At 42.6% G+C, this 21,404-nt stretch overlaps 1 protein-coding gene across 1 annotated transcript in view; it reads left to right on the forward strand.

The window, feature by feature from the left end:
• Window positions 1–21,404, forward strand: part of nagpa (N-acetylglucosamine-1-phosphodiester alpha-N-acetylglucosaminidase) — an 81,863-nt gene that overhangs the window by 33,444 nt on the left and 27,015 nt on the right. The window contains exons 6-8 of the mRNA XM_073023943.1: window positions 528–733; window positions 3,659–3,706; window positions 10,486–10,614. Of these exons, the coding sequence (XP_072880044.1) occupies window positions 528–733; window positions 3,659–3,706; window positions 10,486–10,614 (383 nt within the window). The remainder of the gene's footprint in view (window positions 1–527; window positions 734–3,658; window positions 3,707–10,485; window positions 10,615–21,404) is intronic.

Below are 21,404 nucleotides of genomic sequence, written 5' to 3' on the forward strand. Positions count from 1 at the left end.
TCCTGCACAGCCACCTGTGGCAATGAAATCCATAGATTCACCCTCTGCTTGAGAAATTCCTCCACATTTCTGTTCTAAATGGACATCCCTCTGTTCTGAGGTTGTGCCTTCTGGTTTTACACTCTACCAGTATAGGAAACATCCTCTCCCCACCCACTTTCAATATTTGATAGGTTTCAATGAGATTTCCCCCTCATTCTTTTAAACTCCAGTGAGTACAGGCCCAGAGTTGTCAAACTCTCCTCATTGCCAGAATCTTTCCAATGCCAGCACATCCTTTCTTCATTAAGAGGCCCAAAACCGCTCAGAATACTCCATATGCAGCCTGACCAGTGCCTTATAAGGCCTCAGTATGTACTTGTGTAATAACAATATCCCATTCAGTTTGTGATGTGAAATCTTGTGGTTCAACATTGAAGACTGCCAGTCCTTTAGTGAGTTAACTGAACTGGTCCATGAATATTAAACTGAAACCAAAATGCTGTGTCATGTCAACTTTCTGAAGTCAGAAATCTTTCCTTTAACAGTAAATCTGATCCCATGTGGCGCTGTCCTCGCTCTGTTTCCACGGTCCTATGTGTACATGAACCTGAGTGTGTACCCCCAGACTGCAGTGGGCATGGAGACTGTTTACTTGGAGTTTGTTACTGCACTGGCTTTTGGTCTGGACCATCGTGTGACGTACTGAACTGTGGACCTTTAAACTGTACCGTCCATGGAATCTGCTCTGAGGGTAAGTATCAACCATTTCATTTAGCAAAATGAAAAACAACCATTATACAGTTAGTTGGGACACATCGGGACCGGTACATTTTGGCCCAATTAAGCAACTGTCCCAATTAGCTGAAGTTTCATGGAAATAGTAAAAAGGTGTAAAAAAGACAAACTACTATTTTAACTGAGTAAAAAATTATGTATTTAAATGAAATACAGAATAAATTAGAACATCAATACTACTACAGAACTATAAAACTGTATTAATTCCTAATAGTTATCTTCAGAGGGATTCATCCAGTGTACACTGCTGTGTTCTTTAATTGACTGTAAATGAACAAAATCAATGCAGACACCTAGTGTAGTTAACGTACTACTTTCATACAATGCTTTTGACAATTGCATCCTCCAAATCTTCATTTTCATTGAAACAGTCAAGATGATTATCAGTACTTTAAAATTCTTTGTAGGTTCTAACTTGCTGAAGTAGTGAAATTATTTCATATTCAGGGAGCTAGGGCTTTACTCTTTGGAGAAAAGGAGGATGAAAGGAGACATGATAGAGGTGTACAAGATATTAAGAGGAATAGACAGAGTGGACAGCCAGTGCCTCTTCCCCAGGGCACCACTGCTCAGTACAAGAGGACATGGCTTTAAGGTAAGGGGAGGGAAGTTCAAGGGGGATATTAGAGGAAGGTTTTTCACTCAGAGAGTGGTTGGTGCGTGGAATGCACTGCCTGAGTCAGTGGTGGAGGCAGACACACGAGTGAAGTTTAAGAGACTACTAGACAGGTATATGGAGGAATTTAAGGTGGGGGGGTTATATGGGAGGCAGGGTTTGAGGGTTGGCACAACATTGTGGGCCGAAGGGCCTGTAATGTGCTGTACTATTCTATGTTCTATTCACTTTTGGCCATTTCTGGCGTCCCCACACCTGAATGCTTGAAACCATGGTGAGCAAAGACAGTAAGGTAGTTCTGAATTTGTGGAAAATTTATTGCCACAGGCAGCTGTGGAGGCCAGCTCATTGGGTGTATTTAAAGCAGAGCTTGATAGGTTCTAAGATTGCAGTGAGAAGGCTGGGGAGTGGGGCTGAGGAGGGGGAGGAAAGGATCAGTTATGATGGAATGGCGGAGCAGACTAGATGGGCCATGTGGCCTAATTCTGCTCCTGTGCCTTAATTGTCTTGTTGCTTATTTCTCTCCAAATATTAGTGGAAAAAAATGACTTTTTTTGAATATAAACATGTGCAACTGACCTATTTTAAAAACTGTTCCCTCTAAGCATGCTGTAGTGTCACATGTGACTGATGCTTGGTAGAATCCGTTCAGCAACAGTCTCCTGTTCCAAATAATCCTGTTCCAAATAAGTGACATAGTGTCCCAAATAAACAAAGGAAATCCCTGCTATTTTCTCGATTAGTTTTTGTTCTTTAAGAGGTTTACCCTAAATAAGTGGTTGCCCAATTAAGTAATGGCCCAATTAAGCAGAATGGACTGTATTTTGTTCAGCTAAATATTCTGATGTTAATAATTGGCAACTAGAGATTAAATTTCTGCACCAACTATATTATAGAGATTAATATTTGCAATTTGAATGTTGCTCTCAGCATTTAAGGTTTCTGGTTTAGTCATTGGTCCCTCAGTAACCGAGGTAGATACAAGAGGCGACTTATAGAGGTGTACAAGATGATAAGAGGCAGAGATCGAGTGGAGAGGTAGATACTTCGCAGTGCGGAAATGGCAAATATTAAGGAGTCTAATTTTAAGGTGATTGGAGGAAGGATGTCAGAGATAAAACTTGACACAGAGTGGTGGATGCATGGAATGCATTGCCAGGCCACTGGTAGAGGCAGGTACATTAGGGGCACATAGATAGGCATGTGGGTGATAGGAAAATGGAGGGTTATGTGAGAGAGAAGGGTTAGATTGATCTCAGACTACCTTTAAAGATTGGCACAACATTGTGGGCTGAAGTGCCTGTACTGTGCTGTTGTGTTCTATGGTCTGTGTAACCAGAACACCATTGAGGGGTTGTATTTCACACAAAGGTTGTGACTAACAACTACACGATGGGAATATTAATGACAGAATGTCAATTCTTAACTTCAGTGGCTCTCTGTGTCTGAAAACAACTTTGCATTCTTCCTCATTCAATTTCCACAAAAAATCAGTCCAGAGATCATCAACATGTGATAAGTCCATTTAACAAATTCAAGAACAATTGTCCTCTCCCCATTCTGTATTTGTATTCAAAGGAGTTTAAATGAATCTGCATTTTCCCTCTTTCTTCTTTGATCCCTCAATTACATTGGAAAAAGCTTGTTAATTGATTCTTTTAATTTTGCTCCTTGTGCTACCTCTGCTTCGTTATCATCTTGTGCGTCTCTATCAGGTCACCGCTCCAAAGAGAAAAGCTCAACCTTTCCTCTTGAGGCATGCTGTCTGATCCAGACAACATGCTGGTAAATCTCCTCTGCACCCTCTAAAGCCTCCACATCCTTCCTAGATCCCTCTAAGACCCCAAGGTCCCTCTATTCCTTCACACTGCCAAGAATCCTGCCATTAATTATACTTTTGCTTTCAAATTGGACCTTTCAAAGTACATAATTTCTCACTTTTATGGGTTGAACATCATTTCTATTGATCAATTTTAGATCAATACGTTTTCCTTACTTAACCAAATATGAATAAAATACATGATGGATACTTCCCACTTCCTTTCCAGCTCTGATAAAGGCTCTCGGCCCAAAACGTCAACAGCATCCATAGACGCTGCCTGACCTGCTGAGTTCCTCCAGCATTTTGTGTTGCTCTGGATTTCCAGCATTTGCGGAATCCCTTGTGTAATAGAATGACGCATTATACCTTTGTGATTTTGATTTGAGATGTTAAACGGTTTTACTTTGGCCTAACACTAATTAATCTAGCTGTTTATCTTGCAGGTGGGTGTCTCTGTGATGCTGGATGGATGGGACCCAACTGCACAGATGGTAAGTCTGTCTGTAAACACTCATTTCCTTTGTCTTCAACTTCATAGGTCACAAGGTAATGTTGCAGCTCTATAAAACCCTGGTTAGACCTCACTTGGCGCATTCTGTCCTGTTCTGGTTGCCTCATTATAGATTGACCAGGGTGCTGCCTTGATTAGAGAGCATGTCTATTGAGGAAAGGTTGATTGAGCTAGGACTCTTTGAAGTGAAGGACGATGAAAAGTGACTTGATTGAGGTGTACAGAATGATAAGAGGCATAGGTAGATTGGATGGCCAGAGACTTTTCCTCAGGACAGAAATGGATAATATGAGGGGACATAATGTTGAGGCGATTCAATGAAAGTATAGCAGGATATCAGAGTTAAGTTTTTTACGTAGAGATTGGTGAGTTTGTGGAACGCCTTGTCACAGGTTACAGAAAAAGCGTATACATTAGCGATATCTAAGAAACTCTTAGGTACACAGATGTTAGTAAAATGGAGGGTTATGAAGGTTAGGTTGATCTTAGAGTTGGTGAAAAGGTCAGAGCAACATCATGGGCTGAAAGGCCAGAACTGTTCTCTGTTCTGTCTTCATTTCTTTCCTTATAGGTGGCTTTCTTTCAAATCCTTTTTCAGTGGGTGGCTTAATTTAGAAGCTGACTTAGATGAATTCGGAGAAAAATAATTTCAGATTTCAGTTTAATATGTTTTTCAAACTGTGTTAGCGGCTTTGCAGAATTGTACTCTGAGATGGTATAAGAATATAAGAAATTGGAGCAGAAGTCGGCCATCTGGCCCATCGAGCCTGCTCTGCCATTCAATAAGATCATGGCTGATCTGGCCACGGGCTCGTTTCCACCTACCTGCCTTTTCCCCATAGCCCTCAATTCCACTACTATGCTAAAATCTATCCAACTTTGTCTTAAAATATATTTACTGAGGTAGCCTCCACTGCTTCACTGGGCAAAGAACTCCACAGAATCACCACTCTGGGGAAAAGCAGTTCCTCCTCATCTTCGTCCTAAATCTACTCCCACGATTCTCACCTACCAATGGAAACAACTTTCTTGCCTCTATCTTATCTATCCCTTTCATAATTTTATACATTTCTATAAGATCTCCTCTCATTCTTCTGAATTCCAGTGGGTATGGTCCCAGGTGACTCTTAGTCTAAACCCCCTCATCTCTGGAATCAACCTGGTGAACCTCCTCTGTACCGCCTCCAAAGCCAGTATATCCTTCCTCAAATAAGGAGACCAGAACTGCACACAGTACTCCAAGTGTGGCCTCACCAGTACCCTGTATAGTCGCAGCATAACCTCCCTGCTCTTAACTTCAGTCCCTCTGGCAGTGAAGGCCAACATTCCATTTGCCTTCTTGACAGCCTGCTGCACCTACAAACCAACCTTTCGTGATTCATGCACAAACACTCCCAAGTCCCTCTGCACAACAGCTTGCTGCAGCTTTGCTGAATCCATACTGCATCTGCCTGATAACTCCATTTTTTTTCCAGATGCCTCACTATTTCTTTTTTAATGACATATAATGATAGCATTTTCCCAACTACACATGTTAAACTAACTGGCCTGTAGTTATCTGTGCATCAACTCCCACCAGTGATTTTTTTTCCCCCTTTACTATTCCTAATCTCTACCCAGATGGATTCAGCATTCTGCTCCTTAGATCTTGTATCGTCTCTCACTATCACCCTGATCTCATCCTAATCAGGAGTACTAGCCCACCTCCCTTACCTTCCTGCCTGTCCTTCCATATTACCTGATATCCTTGGATATTTAATTCCCAATCCCCTCCACTCTGCAATCACGTCTCTGTAATGGCCACTAAATCAAACCTCTTTGTACTGATTTGAGCCACAAGTTCACTGACCTTGTTGCGAATGCTACAGGCATTCAAATAAAGTACCCTTACACTCATCATGCTTTTAAAATCTTGTAATCTTTTACTCTTTTGCACTGACTTTTCTTCACTCCACTCTTGCTTTTCTCTTTCTCTTTTTTCTTTCTTCACTTTTTTATCTTTTGCTTTATCTTTATCCACACTACATCCATACTTCTCCAATATGTTGAACCCACCCCTCTATAATTTAGTTTAAAGCCCTATCCACAACCCCAGTTACGTGATTCACTTGGATCCAGGTCACATCACGATTCAGGTGGAGCCTGTCCCATTGGTACAGGTCCCTCCTTCCTCAATACCGATGCCAATTTCCATGAATTAAAACCCACTTCTCCACCAATCCTTGAGCCACGCATTTAACTCCCTAATCTTCATGACCCTGTGCCAATTTGCACATGGCTCGGGTAGTAATCCAGAGATAACTACCCTTTTGGTTCTGCTTTTTAATTTAGCCCCTAAATCAAATTTCCTCAGCAGAACCTCTTTCCTCGTACTACCTGTGTCTTTGATACCCACATGGATCACGACAGTTGGATCTTTCCCCTCCCACTGCAGATCCCTCTGCAGGTCAGATAAGATGTCCCGAACCCGGGCACCAGGCAGCAGCGCAGCCTTCAGGATGCCTCTCGATTGGCTCCCTGAACCACAGTGCCCCAGTTAGGTTGCTCATCCTTCCTACAGCCCCCACTCTCACCCACAGACGGAGCAAGAATCTCAGACAAGCTGAGGCTCCTCCAGCACTGTCTCTTGGATCCCACTACCCGCCTCACTCGCAGCCACACCCTCCTGTCCCTGACCGAATCTGAGGCAGCTGATCTAATGGGGTGACTACGTCCTGAAACAGAGAATCCAGGTAACTCTCCCCCTCCCTGATGTGCTGCAGTGTTTGAGTCTGAGTTCCTCCAGCAGCCAACACTCGCTGCAGATGTGGTCACCAGGACCCACAATGGGGTCCACCAGCTCCCACATGACGTAGCTACAGCACATCACCTGATCCTGCATCGTCCCTACTTCAAATAGCTATAACTTAGTGACTTTTTATTCATTAAAACTTACCTGCTATTTACCTGTGTCTCCTCGCCAAAGCCTCAAGTTCGCTCTCGTGCACTGGTCACTTACACAATGGCCGCTCTGCTTTGACCCTGCTTTACTTTTATTTTGCAGCTCCTAATGAATCGCGAATCAGTTGTTCTGCTGCTAATGCGCCGAACCCTGCAAAACGCTGCTACTTAAAATTCTTCTCCCCAACCTGTGCAAAGCTCTCTCTGTTTGAATCAATTGGTCTCCCACTGATCCGTCAAGCCCCATGAAACGCTCAGTTTTTAAACTCTTCTCCTGACCTATGTGAATCTCTCTCGCTCTCTCTCCCCTCCTCCCCCCAAATCGACTGGTCCGTCGCTAATGACTTGTCATTATATTTTATGATTACCTTAAAATGGAATATTCCTACATCAATACCATAGGACACAGGAGCAGAATTAGATCATTTAGCTCATCGAGTCTGCTTCACCATTTCACCATGGCTGATGCAATTCCCTCTCAACACCAACACAAAGAAAAGTACAACACAGAAATAGGCCCTTCAGACATCTCATCCACGTCAAAACCATGTAAGCTGCCTACTCCCATCAACGTGCACCGGGACCATAGCCCTCCACACCCCTATCATCAGGTAGGAGGTACAGAAGTATGAAGGCTCTCTCTCGCTGTCTCTCGCTCCAGATTCAGGAATAGCTTCTTCCCCTCTGCCATATCATTCCTAATTGGCCAGTGAACCCAAGAACACCATCTCACTCTTTTAAAATACATTATTTCTGTTTTTCCACTATTTTTAATCTATTCAATTTACATATATAATTTTAATTGATTTTCTTTCTGTATTATGTATTGCATTGAACTGCTGCTGCTAAGTTAACAAATTTCACAATGCGTCAGTGATAATATACCTGATTCTGATTCTGTTGTTCTTAACCTATCTGTAGAATCCCTTGGGATTCTCCTTCACTTTGTCTGCTAGAGCAATTTCATGCCTTCTTTTAGCCTTCCTGACTCCTTTCAATCTCCTGCCTTCTTCCCGTATCCCTTCGTACCCAGACTGATCAAACTCTGCCTTAAGTATACCCAGTATAACACATATACCCAGAAGTGAGCGATGGTTGGTGAGGAAAGAGTGTCAAAATCGAGACGGACCTTCAGTAAAACTTGGAACAGAACGGGGCAGTACAACGAGTTAATGCGATCCAAAGGCAATGCAGTAGACGTTTCCTGTAGTGGGGGGGGGGGGGGGGTTCACAACCAGAGGGCACAGCCTCAGAACAGAAGGACGTCCATTTGGAACAGAGATGACAAGGAATTTCTTTATCCAGAGAGTGGTGAATCTATGGAATTCATTCCTGTGGTTCCAAGTCATTGGATATATTTAAAGTGGAGGTTGATGGGTTCTTGATTACTCAGGGCATCAAAAGTGACAGGAAGAAGGCAAAGGAAAATGGGGTTAAGAGGGATAATAAGTCAGCCATGATGGAATAGTGGAGATATCCGGCAGGCTGAATGGCCTAATTCTTCTCCTTTGTGTTATGCCGGAAATGAAAAATTGTAAACAGAAAATGTTAAAAATACTCAATAGGTCAGGCTGTAACAGTTTCTTCCCCCAAGCTATCAGACTCCTCAATACCCAAGGCCTGGACTGACACAACTTACTGCCCTATTGTCTTGTTTATTGTAATAAATAAATGTTTTGTGCACTTTATGCAGTCCTGGGTAGGTCTGCAGTCTAGTGTAGTTTTTTTTTGTGTTGTGTTTTTTTTTACATAGTTCAGTCTAGTTTTTGCACTGTTTCATCTAACACCATGGTCCTGAAAAGCGTTGTCTCATTTTTACTATGTACTGTACCAGCAGCTATGGTCGAAATGACAATAAAAAGTGACTTGATTTGAGTATCTACAGAGATAAAAAAACATATAACATTTTAATGTTCTGAAAGAGTTTTTATTGAAATGTGAGGTTCTTTTTCCTCTCCCTACAGATGCTTTCACATATGGAACATGGTTTCATATTTAAGTTTGAACATAGAATATTACAGCACTGTGCAGGCCCTTCGGCCCACAATGTTGTGCTGACCTTTATTTTGATTTTTCCTAATCAGTAGTGGGAAAGTATTCTAAAGGACCAGATATATAAGTATTTGGGTAGACAGGGACTCATTAGGGAGAGTTAGTATGGCCTTGTGCCTGGTAGGTTGCGTCTAACCAAACTTATGAATTTTTTGAGGAAGGTTGATAAAGGCAAGGCAGTGGATGTTGTCTACATGGACTTCAGCAAGGCCTTTGAAAAGGTCCTGCATGGGAGGTTGGTCAGGAATGTTCAGTCACTTGACATTGAAGATGAGGTAGTAAATTGGATTAGACATTGGCTTTGTAGATGGTTGCCTCTCTGACTAGAGACGTGTGACTAGTGGTGTGCTGCAGGGATTGGTGCTGAGTCTGTTTGTCATTTAGACTAATGATCTGGATGATAATGTGGTTAACTGGATCAGCAAGTTTGTGGATGACACCAAGATTAGGGGAGTAGAGACATGAAGAGCTTGCAGCAGGATCTGAACCAGCTGGAAAACTTTGAAAACTGACAGATGGAACAGTGAACAGTAGTGTGATAAGACAGAAGGATCTGGATATACAGATCCACAATCCATTGAAAGTGGTGTCACATGTAGATAAGGTCATTAAGCTTTTGACACATCACCTTCATAAATCAAAGTACTGAGTGCAAGAGATGGGGTGTTATGTTGAAGTTGTATAAGGCATTGGTGAAGCCTAATTTTGAGTATTGTGTGCAGTTTTGGACACCTACAGGAAAAATGTAAGTAAGGTTGAAAGAGTACAGAGAAAATTTACAAGGATGTTGCTGGGTCTAGAGGACCTGAGTTATAAGGAAAGATTGAATAGGTTAAGATTTTATTCCTTAGAACATAGAAGTTTGAGGGGAGATTTGATAGCAGTATACAAAATTCTGACAGGCATATTTAGAGTAAATGCAAGTAGGCTTTTTCCACTGAGATTGGGTGGGACCACAATGAAAGGTCTTTGGTTAAAGGTAAAAGGTGAAAAGTTTGAGGGAATATGAGGGGAAACCTCTTCACTCAGAGGGTCATACGACACATCACATATTGGTGATGATGTGGAAACATTAAAAACATATGGTGACAACAAACAAGAGTCAAAAGATATGCTGGGTGCAGCCTGCAGTTGTTGCCATGCCAAGTCAAGTCACTTTTATTGTCATTTTGACCATAAACTGCTGGTACCGTACACAGTAAAAATGAAACAACGTTCCTCCAGGACCCTGGTGCTACATGAAACAACACAAAACTACACTAGACTACCTGAAAAAACACAAAACTACATTAGACTTCAGACCTACACGGGACTACATAAAGTGCACAAAACAGTGCAAGACAGTACAATAATTAATAAACAAGACAATAGGCACAATAAAGGACAAATTACAATATAATAATGATGTAAATGCAAACAATGTTTTAGCAGGAATTGAGAAAGAAATGAGCAAAAATTGCAAAGGGAGTGGAGTGGTGTTCAGTTGAGTGAGAGTGTGTGTTGCTTCTGGCAGCAATGGAGCATGCCCACACTTACCCTAACCCCCTAACCCTTGTGTCTTTGGAATGTGGGGGTGGGGGTGGGAATGAACTGGAATACCTGGAGGAAACCCACATGGTCACATGGAGAACATACAAACTCATTACTGAGAATGGGGGAACGGAACCCTGTTTGTTAGTGCTGTAAAAGATTGGGCTAATCGTTATATTATCATGCCTCTCATCATTGTCAAAGATATCATCACCTTTTCTCATTTCTTTTGAACAGTGTGTCACCTTGGCTTCTATGGGGATGGCTGTAGGCAAGAATGTCACTGCAGAAATAATGGGACTTGTGATGCTGTTCACGGTGTCTGTAAGTGTCTGCCAGGCTACCGCGGAGAGTTCTGTGAACAAGGTGAGTGTACTCAGTCGTAAATAACACTCTTTCTCTGTGAGATACCGTATGCAGGAGATTTCTTTTCACCTTTGTCTCTAATTATCAATATTGTAACTCGCTGCTTATTCCTCATAACCACAAGAGATTCTGCCGATGCTGGAAATACAGAATAACACACACAAAATACTGGACACTAACAAGAGGAAATCTGCAGATGTTGGAAATCCAAGCAAGACACACAAAATGCTGGAGGGACTCAGCAGGCCAGTCAGCATCTATGGAAAAGAGTAAACAGTCGACATTTCGGGCTGAAACTCTTCTTCGGGGCTGGAGGAAAGAAGATCAGGAGTCAGTCATCTAGTCCTGATGAAGGGTTTTGGTCCAGTCATTGACAGTATTTTCCATAGATGCTGTCTGGCCTGCTGAGTTCCTCCAGCATTTTGTGCATGTTGCATGGTGTGAAATTCATGGAAATGAATTTCTGGGTGAGACCCTTTCCCCCTGGAAAGGAAGGGGAAGGAGTATAAGCAGTTTCTGCATGTTGGTCATCCCTCATATTCCACAACTATTAAATCTAAAGTTTGAAATTCAAATTAAACTTATTATCAAAGTAAATATACATCACCATATGCTGCCCTGAAATTTATTTTCTTGCGGGTGTTCATAGTAAATACAAAGAAAATAGAATCAATCTGCGTCTGCGCCGCTGTTCAATTCTACAAGAAAGATAACATAACCGTGGCTAACAAGAATCAGAATCGGGTTTATTATCATCAGCATGTGACGTGAAATTTGTTGACTTAGCAGCAGCAGTTCAATGCAATACATAATCTAGCAGAGAGAGATAATAATAAATAAACAAGCAAATCAATTACGTATATTGATTAGATTTTTTTTAAAGTGCAGAACAGAAATACTGTATGTTAAAAAAAAGTGAGGGAGAGTCCAAAGCTTCAAAGTCCATTTAGGAATCGCATGGCAGAGGGGAAGAAGCTGTTTCTGAATCGCTGAGTGTGTGCCTTCAGGCTTCGGTACCTCCTGCCTGATGGTAACAGTGAGAAAAGGGCATGCCCTGGGTGCTGGAGGTCCTTAATAATGGACACTGCCTTTCTGACACACCACTCCCTAAAGATGTCTTGGGTACTTTGTAGTCTAGTGCCCAAGATAGAGCTGACTAAATTTACAACCTTCTGCAGCTTCTTTTGGTCCTGTGTAGTAGCCCCTCCATACCAGACAGTGATGCAGCCTGTCAGAATGCTCTCCATGGTACAACTAGAAGTTTTTGAGTGTATTTGTTGACATGCCAAATCTCTTCAAACTCCTAATAAAGTATAGCTGTTGTCTTGCCTTCTTATAACTACATCGATATGTTAGGACCAGGTTAGACCCTCAGATCTTGACACCCATGAACTTGAAACGGCTCACTCTCTCCACTTCTGATCCCTCTATGAGGACTGATATGTGTTCCTTCATCTTACCCTTCCTGAAGTCTACAATCAGCTCTTTCATCTTACTGACGTTGAGTGCCAGGTTGTTGCTGTGGCACCACTCCACTAGTTGGCATATCTCACTCCTCTGTGCTCTCTCATCACCACCTGAGATTCTACCAACAATGGTTGTATCGTTAGCAAATTACATAGCCACACAGTCAAATGTATACAGAGAGTAGACCAGTCACCCCTGAGGTGCGCCAGTGTTGATCGTCAGTGAGGAGGATGTTATCACCAATCCGCACAGACTGTGGTCTTCCAGTTAAGAAGTTGAGAATCCAATTGCAGAGGGAGGTACTGCAACTTCTCAATCAGGATTGTGGGATTGATGGTATTAAATGCTGAGCTATAGTTGATGAACAGCATCCTGATGTAGGTATCAAAGCCAACATAAAAGGCAAAGAGAGGGCATATAATAGAGCAAAGGTTAGTGGGAAGTTGGAGGATTGGGAAGCTTTTAAAAACTGACAAGGCAACTTATAAAAGTCATTAAGAAGGTAAAGGTGGAATATGAATGTAAGCTAAGTAATAGTATTAAAGAGGATACCAAAGATTTCTTCAGATATATAAAAGAGAGGCAAGAGTGAATCTTGGACTGCTTGAAAATAGTGCTGGAGAGATAGGAAAGGGGGATGACAAAATGGTGGACAAACTGAAGAAATATTTTTCCTCAGCCACTAGCAGTTTGGTGGAAGTTCCAGGTGTCAAGAGTCATGAAGTGTGTGAAGTTACCATAACCAGAGAGAAGGTTCTTGAGAAATCAGAAGGTATGAAGGTAGGCACAGTAAGTCACCCAGACCAGTTGGTGTACACCCCAGAGTTCTGAAAGAGGAGGCTGAAAATATCATGACAGCATTAGTAATGATCTTTGAAAATTCACTGGATTCTGGAATAGTTCTGGAAGACTGGAAAATTGCAAATGTCACTACACTCTTCAAGAAGGGAGAGAGGCAGAAGAAAGGAAACTATAGGCCAGTTAGTCTGACCTCATTGGATGGTAAGGTATTGGAATTGATTATCAAAGATGAAGTCTCAAGGTATTTGGAGGCACATAATAAAATAGGCCGTAGATGGTGTGGTTTCCTCAAGGGAAAATCTTGTGTGACAAATCTGTTGGAATTCTTTGAGGAAATAACAAGCAGGTACACAAAGGAGAATTGGTTGATGTTGTGTACTTGGATTTTCAGAAGGCCTTTGACAAGGTGCCAAACATGAGACTGCTTAACAAGCTACGAGCCCATGGTATTACAGGAAAGATTCTAGCATGGATAAAGTAGTCACTGATTGGCAGAAGGGAAAGGGAGACTTTTCTGGTTGGCTGCCAGTGACTAGTGGTGTTCACAGGGGTCTGTGTTGGGACAGATTCTTTTTGTTATTTCAATGATTTGGATGATGGAATTGATTGCTTTGTTGCAACGTTTGCAGATATGAAGGTAGGTGGAGGGGCAGATAGTGTTGAGGAAGTAGAGAGGCTGCAGAAGGGCATAGACAGATTAGGAGAATGGGCAAAGATGAGTGATAGAATACAGTGTCAGCAAGTGTATGGTCGTGCACTTTAGAAGAAATGAAAGGGTTGACTATTTTCTAAATGGAGAGAAAATACAAAAAAAAACTGAGGTGCAAAAAGACTTGGGAGTCCTTGTGCCAGATTCCCTGAAGGTTAATTTGCAGGTTGAGTCTCTGATGAGGAAGGCAATGTTAGCCTTCATTTCGAGACGACTAGAATATAAAACCAAGGATGTATTTTTGAAACTTTGTAAAACTCTGATGAGGCCTCACTTAGTGTATTTTGAGCAGGTTTGGGCACCTTATCTTAAAAAGGATATGCTGAAACTGGAGAGGTTCAAAGGAGGCCCACGAAAATGTTTCCAGGATTGAACAGCTTGTCAGATGAGTGTTTGATGGCTCTGAGGATGTCACTAGGGTTCGGAAGAATGAGGGGTGACCTCATTGAAACCTGTCGAATGGTGAAAGGCCTTGATAGAGTGGATGTGGAGAGAAAGTTTCCTATGGTGGAAGAGTCATAGCCTCAGAATAGAGGAACGTCCTTTTAGAATGGAGATGAGGAGGAATTTCTTTAGCCAGAGAGTGGTGAATCTGTGGAATTCTTCGCCACAGGCAGATGTGGAGGCCATGTTTTTATGTATATTTAATGCAGAGGTTGATAGATTCTTTAATTGGTCAGAGCATGAAGGGATACAGAGAGAAGGCAGGAGATTGGGGCTGAGAGGAAAGTTGGATCAGTCATGTTGAAATGACTGAACAGCCAAAAGACCCAACCACTAACCACAGCCACCACTTACTCTTGTTCACATTGCACCCGAATGTGGATCTCAGATCAGCCTCTACAGCCACTTGAGGGCCACCAGTGGACAACTCCTTCAGAGAAACACCTAATGAGGAAAAATATCTTCAGTGTCTCATCACACTTGACCAGGCTGATCACACTGCTATTTTTTATATACAAATTTTCTTGAAAAGAAGTCTACATTCTGTGCATTTGCATATGATACTGGTCACCCCCACTATAGGAAGGATGTTGAGGCTTTGGAGAGGGTGTAGAAAACATTTATCAGAATGCTGCCTTGTTTACAGGGCATGTGCTATTAGAGGCTGAATAAACATGAGTTGTTTTCTCTGGCACGTTGGAGGCTGAGGGGAGATCTGATAGAGGTGAACAAGATAATGAGAGGGATAGATGGAGTGGACAGAGAGTATCTGTTTCCCAGGGTTGAAATGTCTAACACCAGAGGGCGTGCATTGAATGTGAGAGTGGGTGGGTTCAAAGGGAAATGTGAAGTTAAATTTTTTACTCAGACAGTGGTAGATGCCTGGAAACCAGCTGCCTGCTATGGTGGTAGAGGCTTTAAAGAGATATTTTGATAGGCACACGGTTGTAAGGAAGATGGAGGGATCTGGACATGGTGTAGGTAGGAGGGAATAGGGTTTGGGTGTTTCTGATTTGCTTTTCAGCTGGTTCAACACAACATTGTGGGCTGAATGGCCTGTTCCTGTGCTGTACTGTTCTACATTCTAAAATTTCACTTTTGAAAGCCTCCCACTTACCATAAAACCATAAGATAGGCAGATAGATATTATACTGATCCCAAAGTAAATTACAGTGTCACAGTAGCATTACGTTCATAGATAGACAGTTATGCTGGAAAGTTTATCTAGTTTTGTGAAGATCTGAACACATTTTAGGTCATATTCTAAAGAGAAACCAATTAAATAACACAAAAACATTATACTTTTTCATTTATTTATTGAGAAAAATAATCCAATCTTACATGTATTTGTTGGAAAAAGTACGTGAACCTTTGCTTTCAATAACTGGTGTGACCCCTTGTACAGCAATAACTTCAACCAAATGTTTCTGATAACTGTGCAGAACTGATCTACATCGGCTTGGAGGAATCTTTGGCATTCTTCCTTACAAAACTGCATCAAATCTGGGATGTCGATTGACTTTCTTGCATGAACTGCTTGGGTCAGGTCCTTACATTTATATAGGTCAGAACTTTGGCTCGGCCATTCCAAAATGTGAAATAGATTCTGCTTTAACCATTCTTTGGTAGATTGGCTTGTGCGGTTGGCGTTGCTGTCTTGCTGCATGACCCACTTGCTCTTGAGCTTCAGTTCATGGACGGATTCCCTGACATTTTCCTGTGGAATTTGCTGGTACAATTCAGAATTCATTGTTCCATCAATGATGGCAAGATGTCCTGGTCCTGAGGCAGCAAAACAGGCCATGACACTGCCACCACCATGTTTCACTGATGGAATGAGGTTCTTATGCTGGAATGCAGTGTTTGCTTTCCACCAGACATAACGCTTCTCATTTAAGCCATTCATCCATCCACAGAACATTTTTCCAATAGCCTTCTAGCTTACCCACATGGTCTTTAGCAAACTTTAGATGGGTAGCAATGTTCTTCTCGGAGAGTAGTGTCGTTCTCTTTGCTATCCTGCTGAGCACACCATTGTCGTTGAGTGTTTGCCTGATGGTAAACTCATGAACACTGACATTAGCCAACGTGAGAGAGGCCTGTAGCTCCTTAGATGTTTCCCTGGTGTTCTTTGTGACCTCCTAGAATATTACACGCCTTGCTCTTGGAGTGATTTCTGTTGGTCGACCACTCCTGGAGAGAGTAACAATGGTGTAAAATTTCCTCCATTTGTACACCATCTGTCTGACTGGATTGGTGGAGCCCAAGCTCTTTATAAATGCTTTTATATCCTTTTCCAGCCTGGTGAGCATCAACAACTTTTTTTTCTGAGGTCCTCAGAAATCTCGTTTGATCAAGACATGGCGCACTTCCAAAATCTGTGTGGTGAAGATTAGATTTTGATGTGAAACCCAGTTTTATGTTCTTTAAATAGGGCAGGGCCTCCCACACTCACACCTGATTATCATCCCATTGATTGAATCACCTGACTCTAATTTCCCCTTTAAATGAACAGATAATCCTAGATATTCACATACTTTTTCAAACAAATATGTGTAATATTGTATCGTTTTTCTCAATAAATAAAAAAATAGTATTTTCTGTCCTGCTAAAGGGTCTCTGCCTGAAACGTCGACTGTACCTTTTTCCAGAGATGCTGCCTGGCCTGCTGAGTGTGTGTTACTCTATTCTGAGGCTGTGTCCTCTGGTCTTAGACTCCCCCACCGTAGGAAACATCCTCTCCACATCCACTCTATCCAACATCTGCAGATTTTTTCTTGTTTATAATGTTTTTATGGTATTTATTTAATTGGGTTCTCGTTATCTCGTTTGAGGGGTTCCGTAAAGATCTGATCACATTTTAGGTCATGTTTATGCAGAAATGGAAAAAATTCTGAAGGGTTCACAAACTTTCTAGCACCACTGTACAATATTAGAAGAGAAGTAAGAAGAATAAATAAAGTAAGTTATCTTAAACAGTCTTACAGGAGGTGCTCATCATTTCCCCAGCTCTAGGTTGACTCAGAACAGAACCTGAGGGCCGAGGGGAAGAATTACTTCATACGAGGGGTGATTGATAAGTTTGTGGCCTAAGGTAGAAGGAGATGAGTTATTAACTTCAAACTTTCTGCATAATCACTCAAAGAATTGAACTGCACGTGTATGTAACGAGAGCTGTATAAGTCATCTCCTTCTACCTTAGGCCACAAACTTATCAATCATCCCTCATAGAGCTCTCCAGAGCAGGGCAGTTGTCAGTCTATTCCTGAAAGTGCTCCTCTGTTCAGATGAGGTGCATGCAGATCGTGAGAAACATTGTCCAGAATTGCCAGGATTTTCTGTAGGGACCTTTGCTCTACCACCCGTGTTGATGCCATTGCCCCAGCACACCACCACGTGGAAGATTGTACTGGTGACAGAAGACTGGTGGAACATTTGTAGTAGAGGCCTGCATAGTCCAAAGGACTCCCAGTTTGCTCAGGAAGTAGAGGCGACACTGGCCTCTATTATTTTGGACAAAGGAGCAGAATTAGGCCATATAGCCCATCAAGTTTGCTCTGCTATTTCATCACAGCTAATCCAGTTTTCCTTTCAGCCTCAGTCTGCTGCATTCTCCCCATATCCTTCCATGCCCTGACCAGTCAAGAATCTATCAATCTGTACCTTAAACATACATAAAGACTTGGCCCCCACAAATTCCACAGATTTATCACTCTCTGCTAAAGAAATTCCTCCTCATCTCTGTTGTAAAAGAATGCCCCCTATTCGGAGGCTGTGTCCTCTGGTCTTAGACTCTCCCACCATAGGAAGCATCCTCTCCACATCCCCTCTATCAAGGCCTTTCACTATTTGATAGGTTTCATTGTGGTCACCCCTCATTCTTCTGAAGTCTAGTGAATACAGGGCCAGAGCCATCAGACACTCTTCATATTGAATCCCAGAATCATTTCCATGAACCTCTTTTGACCCCTTCCAGTTTCAGCACATCCTTTCGAAGATGAGGGGCCCAAACCTGCTCACAGTACTCGGTGAGACCTCACCAGTCCTTTCTAAAGTTTCAATATTACATCCTTGCTTTTATATTCTAGTCCTCTTGAAATGAATGCAAACATTGAATTTGTCTTCCTTATCAGAGACTCAACTTGCAAATGAACTTTTAGGGAATCCTGCAGAAGGGAGTACTCCTGTGGCTGTCACCTGAACAATGAGGACTCCTGTTTGAGTACTGTTAGAGGGGACAACCTACCTGGGGGAAGCGGCAGCGGCCGTGCCTCTGGCACAGAATCTGCCCCTGTGGCTCAGAAGGGTAAGGAAAGGAAGAGGATGGCAGCAGTGATAGGGGACTCTGTAGTTAGGGGGTCAGACAGGCGATTCTGTGGACGCAGGAGAGAAACTCGATTGGTAGTTTGCCTCCCAGGTGCCAGGGTCTGGGATGTTTAAGATCGCGTCCAAGATACATCTTGCAGTGGGAGGGAGAACAGCCAGAGGTCGTGGTACGTATTGGTACCAATGACATAGGTAGGAAAAGGGAGGAGGTCCTGAAAACAGACTACAGGAAGTTGAGAAGCAGGACCGCAAAGGTAGTATTCTCAGGATTACTGCCTGTGCCATGTGACAGTGAGTAGAGGAATAGAATGAGGTGGAGGATAAATGCGTGGCTGAGGGATAGAGCAGGGGGCAGGGATTCAGATTTCTGGATCATTGGGACCTCTTCTGGGGCAGGTGTAACCTGTACAAAAAGGACGGCTTGCACTTGAATCCCAGGATGACCAATATCCTGGCCAGGAGGTTTGCTAAGGCTACTAGGGAGAGTTTAAACTAGAATTGTTGTGGGGTGGGAACCAAACTGAAGAGACTGGGGAAGAGGCGGTTGGATCACAAATAGAGAAAGCTTGTAGACAGTGCAAGAGGGAGGATAGGCAGGTGATAGAGAAGGGACGTGCTCAGACCGAAGGTTTGATATGTGTCTATTTTAACACAACGAGTATTGTGAACAAAGCGGATGAGCTTACAGCGTGGATCAGTACTTGGAGCTATGATGTGGTAGCCACTACAGAAACTTGGATGGCTCAGGGACAGGAATGGTTGCTTCAAGTGCAGCGTTTTAGATGTTTCAGAAAGGACAGGGAGGGAGGCAAAAGAGGTGGGGGTGTGGCACAGTTGATCAGAGATAGTGTCACAGCTACAGAAAAGGTGGACATCATGAAAGGATTATCTACAGAGTCTCTGTGGGTGGAAGTTAGGAATAGGAAGGGGTCAATAACTCTACTGGGTGTTTTTTATAGGCCGCCCAATAGTAACTGGGATATCGAGGAGCAGATAGGGAAACAGATCCTGGAAGGTGTGATAATAACAGAGTTGTCATGATGGGAGATTTTAATTTCCCAAATATTGATTGGCATCTCCTTAGAGCAAGGGGTTTAGATGGGGTGGAGTTTGTTAGGTGTGTTCAGGAATGTTTCCTGACCCAGTATGTAGATAAGCCTACAAGAGGAGAGGCTGCACTTGATTTGGTATTGGGAAATGAACCTGGTCAGGTGTCAGATCTCACAGTAAGAGAGCATTTTGGAGATAGTGATCATAATTCTATCTCCTTTACAATAGCATTGGAGAGAGATAAGAACGGACAAGTTAGAAAAGCGTTTAATTGGAGTAAGGGGAAGTATGAGGCTATCAGGCAGGAACTTGGAAACTTAAATTGGAAACAGACGTTCTCAGGGAAAAGTGCGGAAGAAATGTGGCAAGTGTTCAGGGAATATATTGGAGAAAAGGGAATTATGAAGCTATCAGGAAGGAACTTGGAAGCTTAAAATGGGAACAGATGTTCTCAGGGAGAGGTACGGAAGAAATGTGGCAAATGTTCAGGGATACTTGTTCAGTATAGGTACGTTCCAATGAGACAGGGAAGTTATGGGAGGGTACAGGAACCGTGGTGTACAAAGGTTGTAGTAAATCTAGTCAAGAAAAGCTTACAAAAGGTTCAGAGAGCTAGGTAATGTTAGAGATCTAGAAGATTATAAGGCTGCTAGGAAGGAGCTTAAGAAGGAAATTAGGAGAGCCAGAAGGAGCCATGAGAAGGCCGTGGCAAGCAGGAATAAGGAAAACCCCAAGGTATTTTACAAGTATGTGAAGAGCAAGAGGATAAGACGTGAAAGAATAGGACCTATCAAGTGTGACAGTGGGGAAGTATGTATGGAACTGGAGGAAATAGCAGAGGTAGTTAATGAATACTTTACTTCAGTATCACTATGGAAAAGGATCTTGGTGATTGTAGTGTTGACTTGCAGTGGACTGAAAAGCTCGAGCATGTAGATATTAAGAAAGAGGATGTGCTGGAGCTTTCAGAAAGCATTAAGTTGGATAAGTCGCCGGGATCGGATGAGATGTACTACAGTGGGAGGTGAGGGAGGAGATTGCTAAGCCTCTGGCAATGATCTTTGCATCATCAATGAGGACGGGAGAGGTTCCGAAGGATTGGAGGGTTGCAGATGTTGTTCCCTTATTCAAGAAAAGGATTAGAGATAGCCCAGGAAATTATAGACCAGTGAGTCTTACTTCAGTGGTTGGTAAGTTGATGGAAAAGATCCTGAGAGGCAGGATTTATGAACATTTGGAGAGGCATAATATGGTTAGAAATAGCATGGCTTTGTCAAAGGCAGATCGTGCCTTATGAGCCTGACTGAATTTTTTGAGGATGTGACTAAACACATTGATGAAGGAAGAGCAGTAGATGTAGTGTATATGGATTTCAGCAAGGCATTTGATAAGGTACCCAATGCAAGGCTTATTGAGAAAGTAAGGAGGCATGGGATCCAAGGGGACATTGCTTTGTGGATATAGAACTGGCTTGCCCACAGAAGGCAAAGAGTGGTTGTAGGTGGGTCATATTCTGCATTGTGGTCGGTGACCAGTGGTGTGCCTCAGGGATCTGTTCTGGGACCCTTGCTCTTCATGATTTTTATAAATGGCCTGGGTGAGGAAGTGAAGGGATGGGTTAGTAAGATTGCTGATGACAAAAGGGGTGTTGTGGATAGTGTGGAGGGCTGTCAGAGGTTACAGCGAGACTTTGACAGGATGCAAAACTGGACTGAGAAGTGGCAGATGTTGTTCAACCCAGATAAGTGTGAAGTGGTTCATTTTGGTAGGTCAAATATGATGGCAGAATATAGTATTAATGGTAAGACTCTTGGCAGTGTGGAGGATCAGGGGGATCTTGGGATCCGAGTCCATAGGATGCTCAAAGCAGCTGCGCATGTTGACTCTGTGGTTAAGAAGGCGTATAGTGTATTGGCCTTCATCAATCATGGAATTGAATTTAGGAGCCGAGATGTAATGTTGCAGCTATATAGGACCCTGGTCAGACCCCACT

Source organism: Hemitrygon akajei, chromosome 1 (genome assembly GCF_048418815.1).
Source record: "Hemitrygon akajei chromosome 1, sHemAka1.3, whole genome shotgun sequence".
NCBI lineage: Eukaryota > Metazoa > Chordata > Chondrichthyes > Myliobatiformes > Dasyatidae > Hemitrygon > Hemitrygon akajei.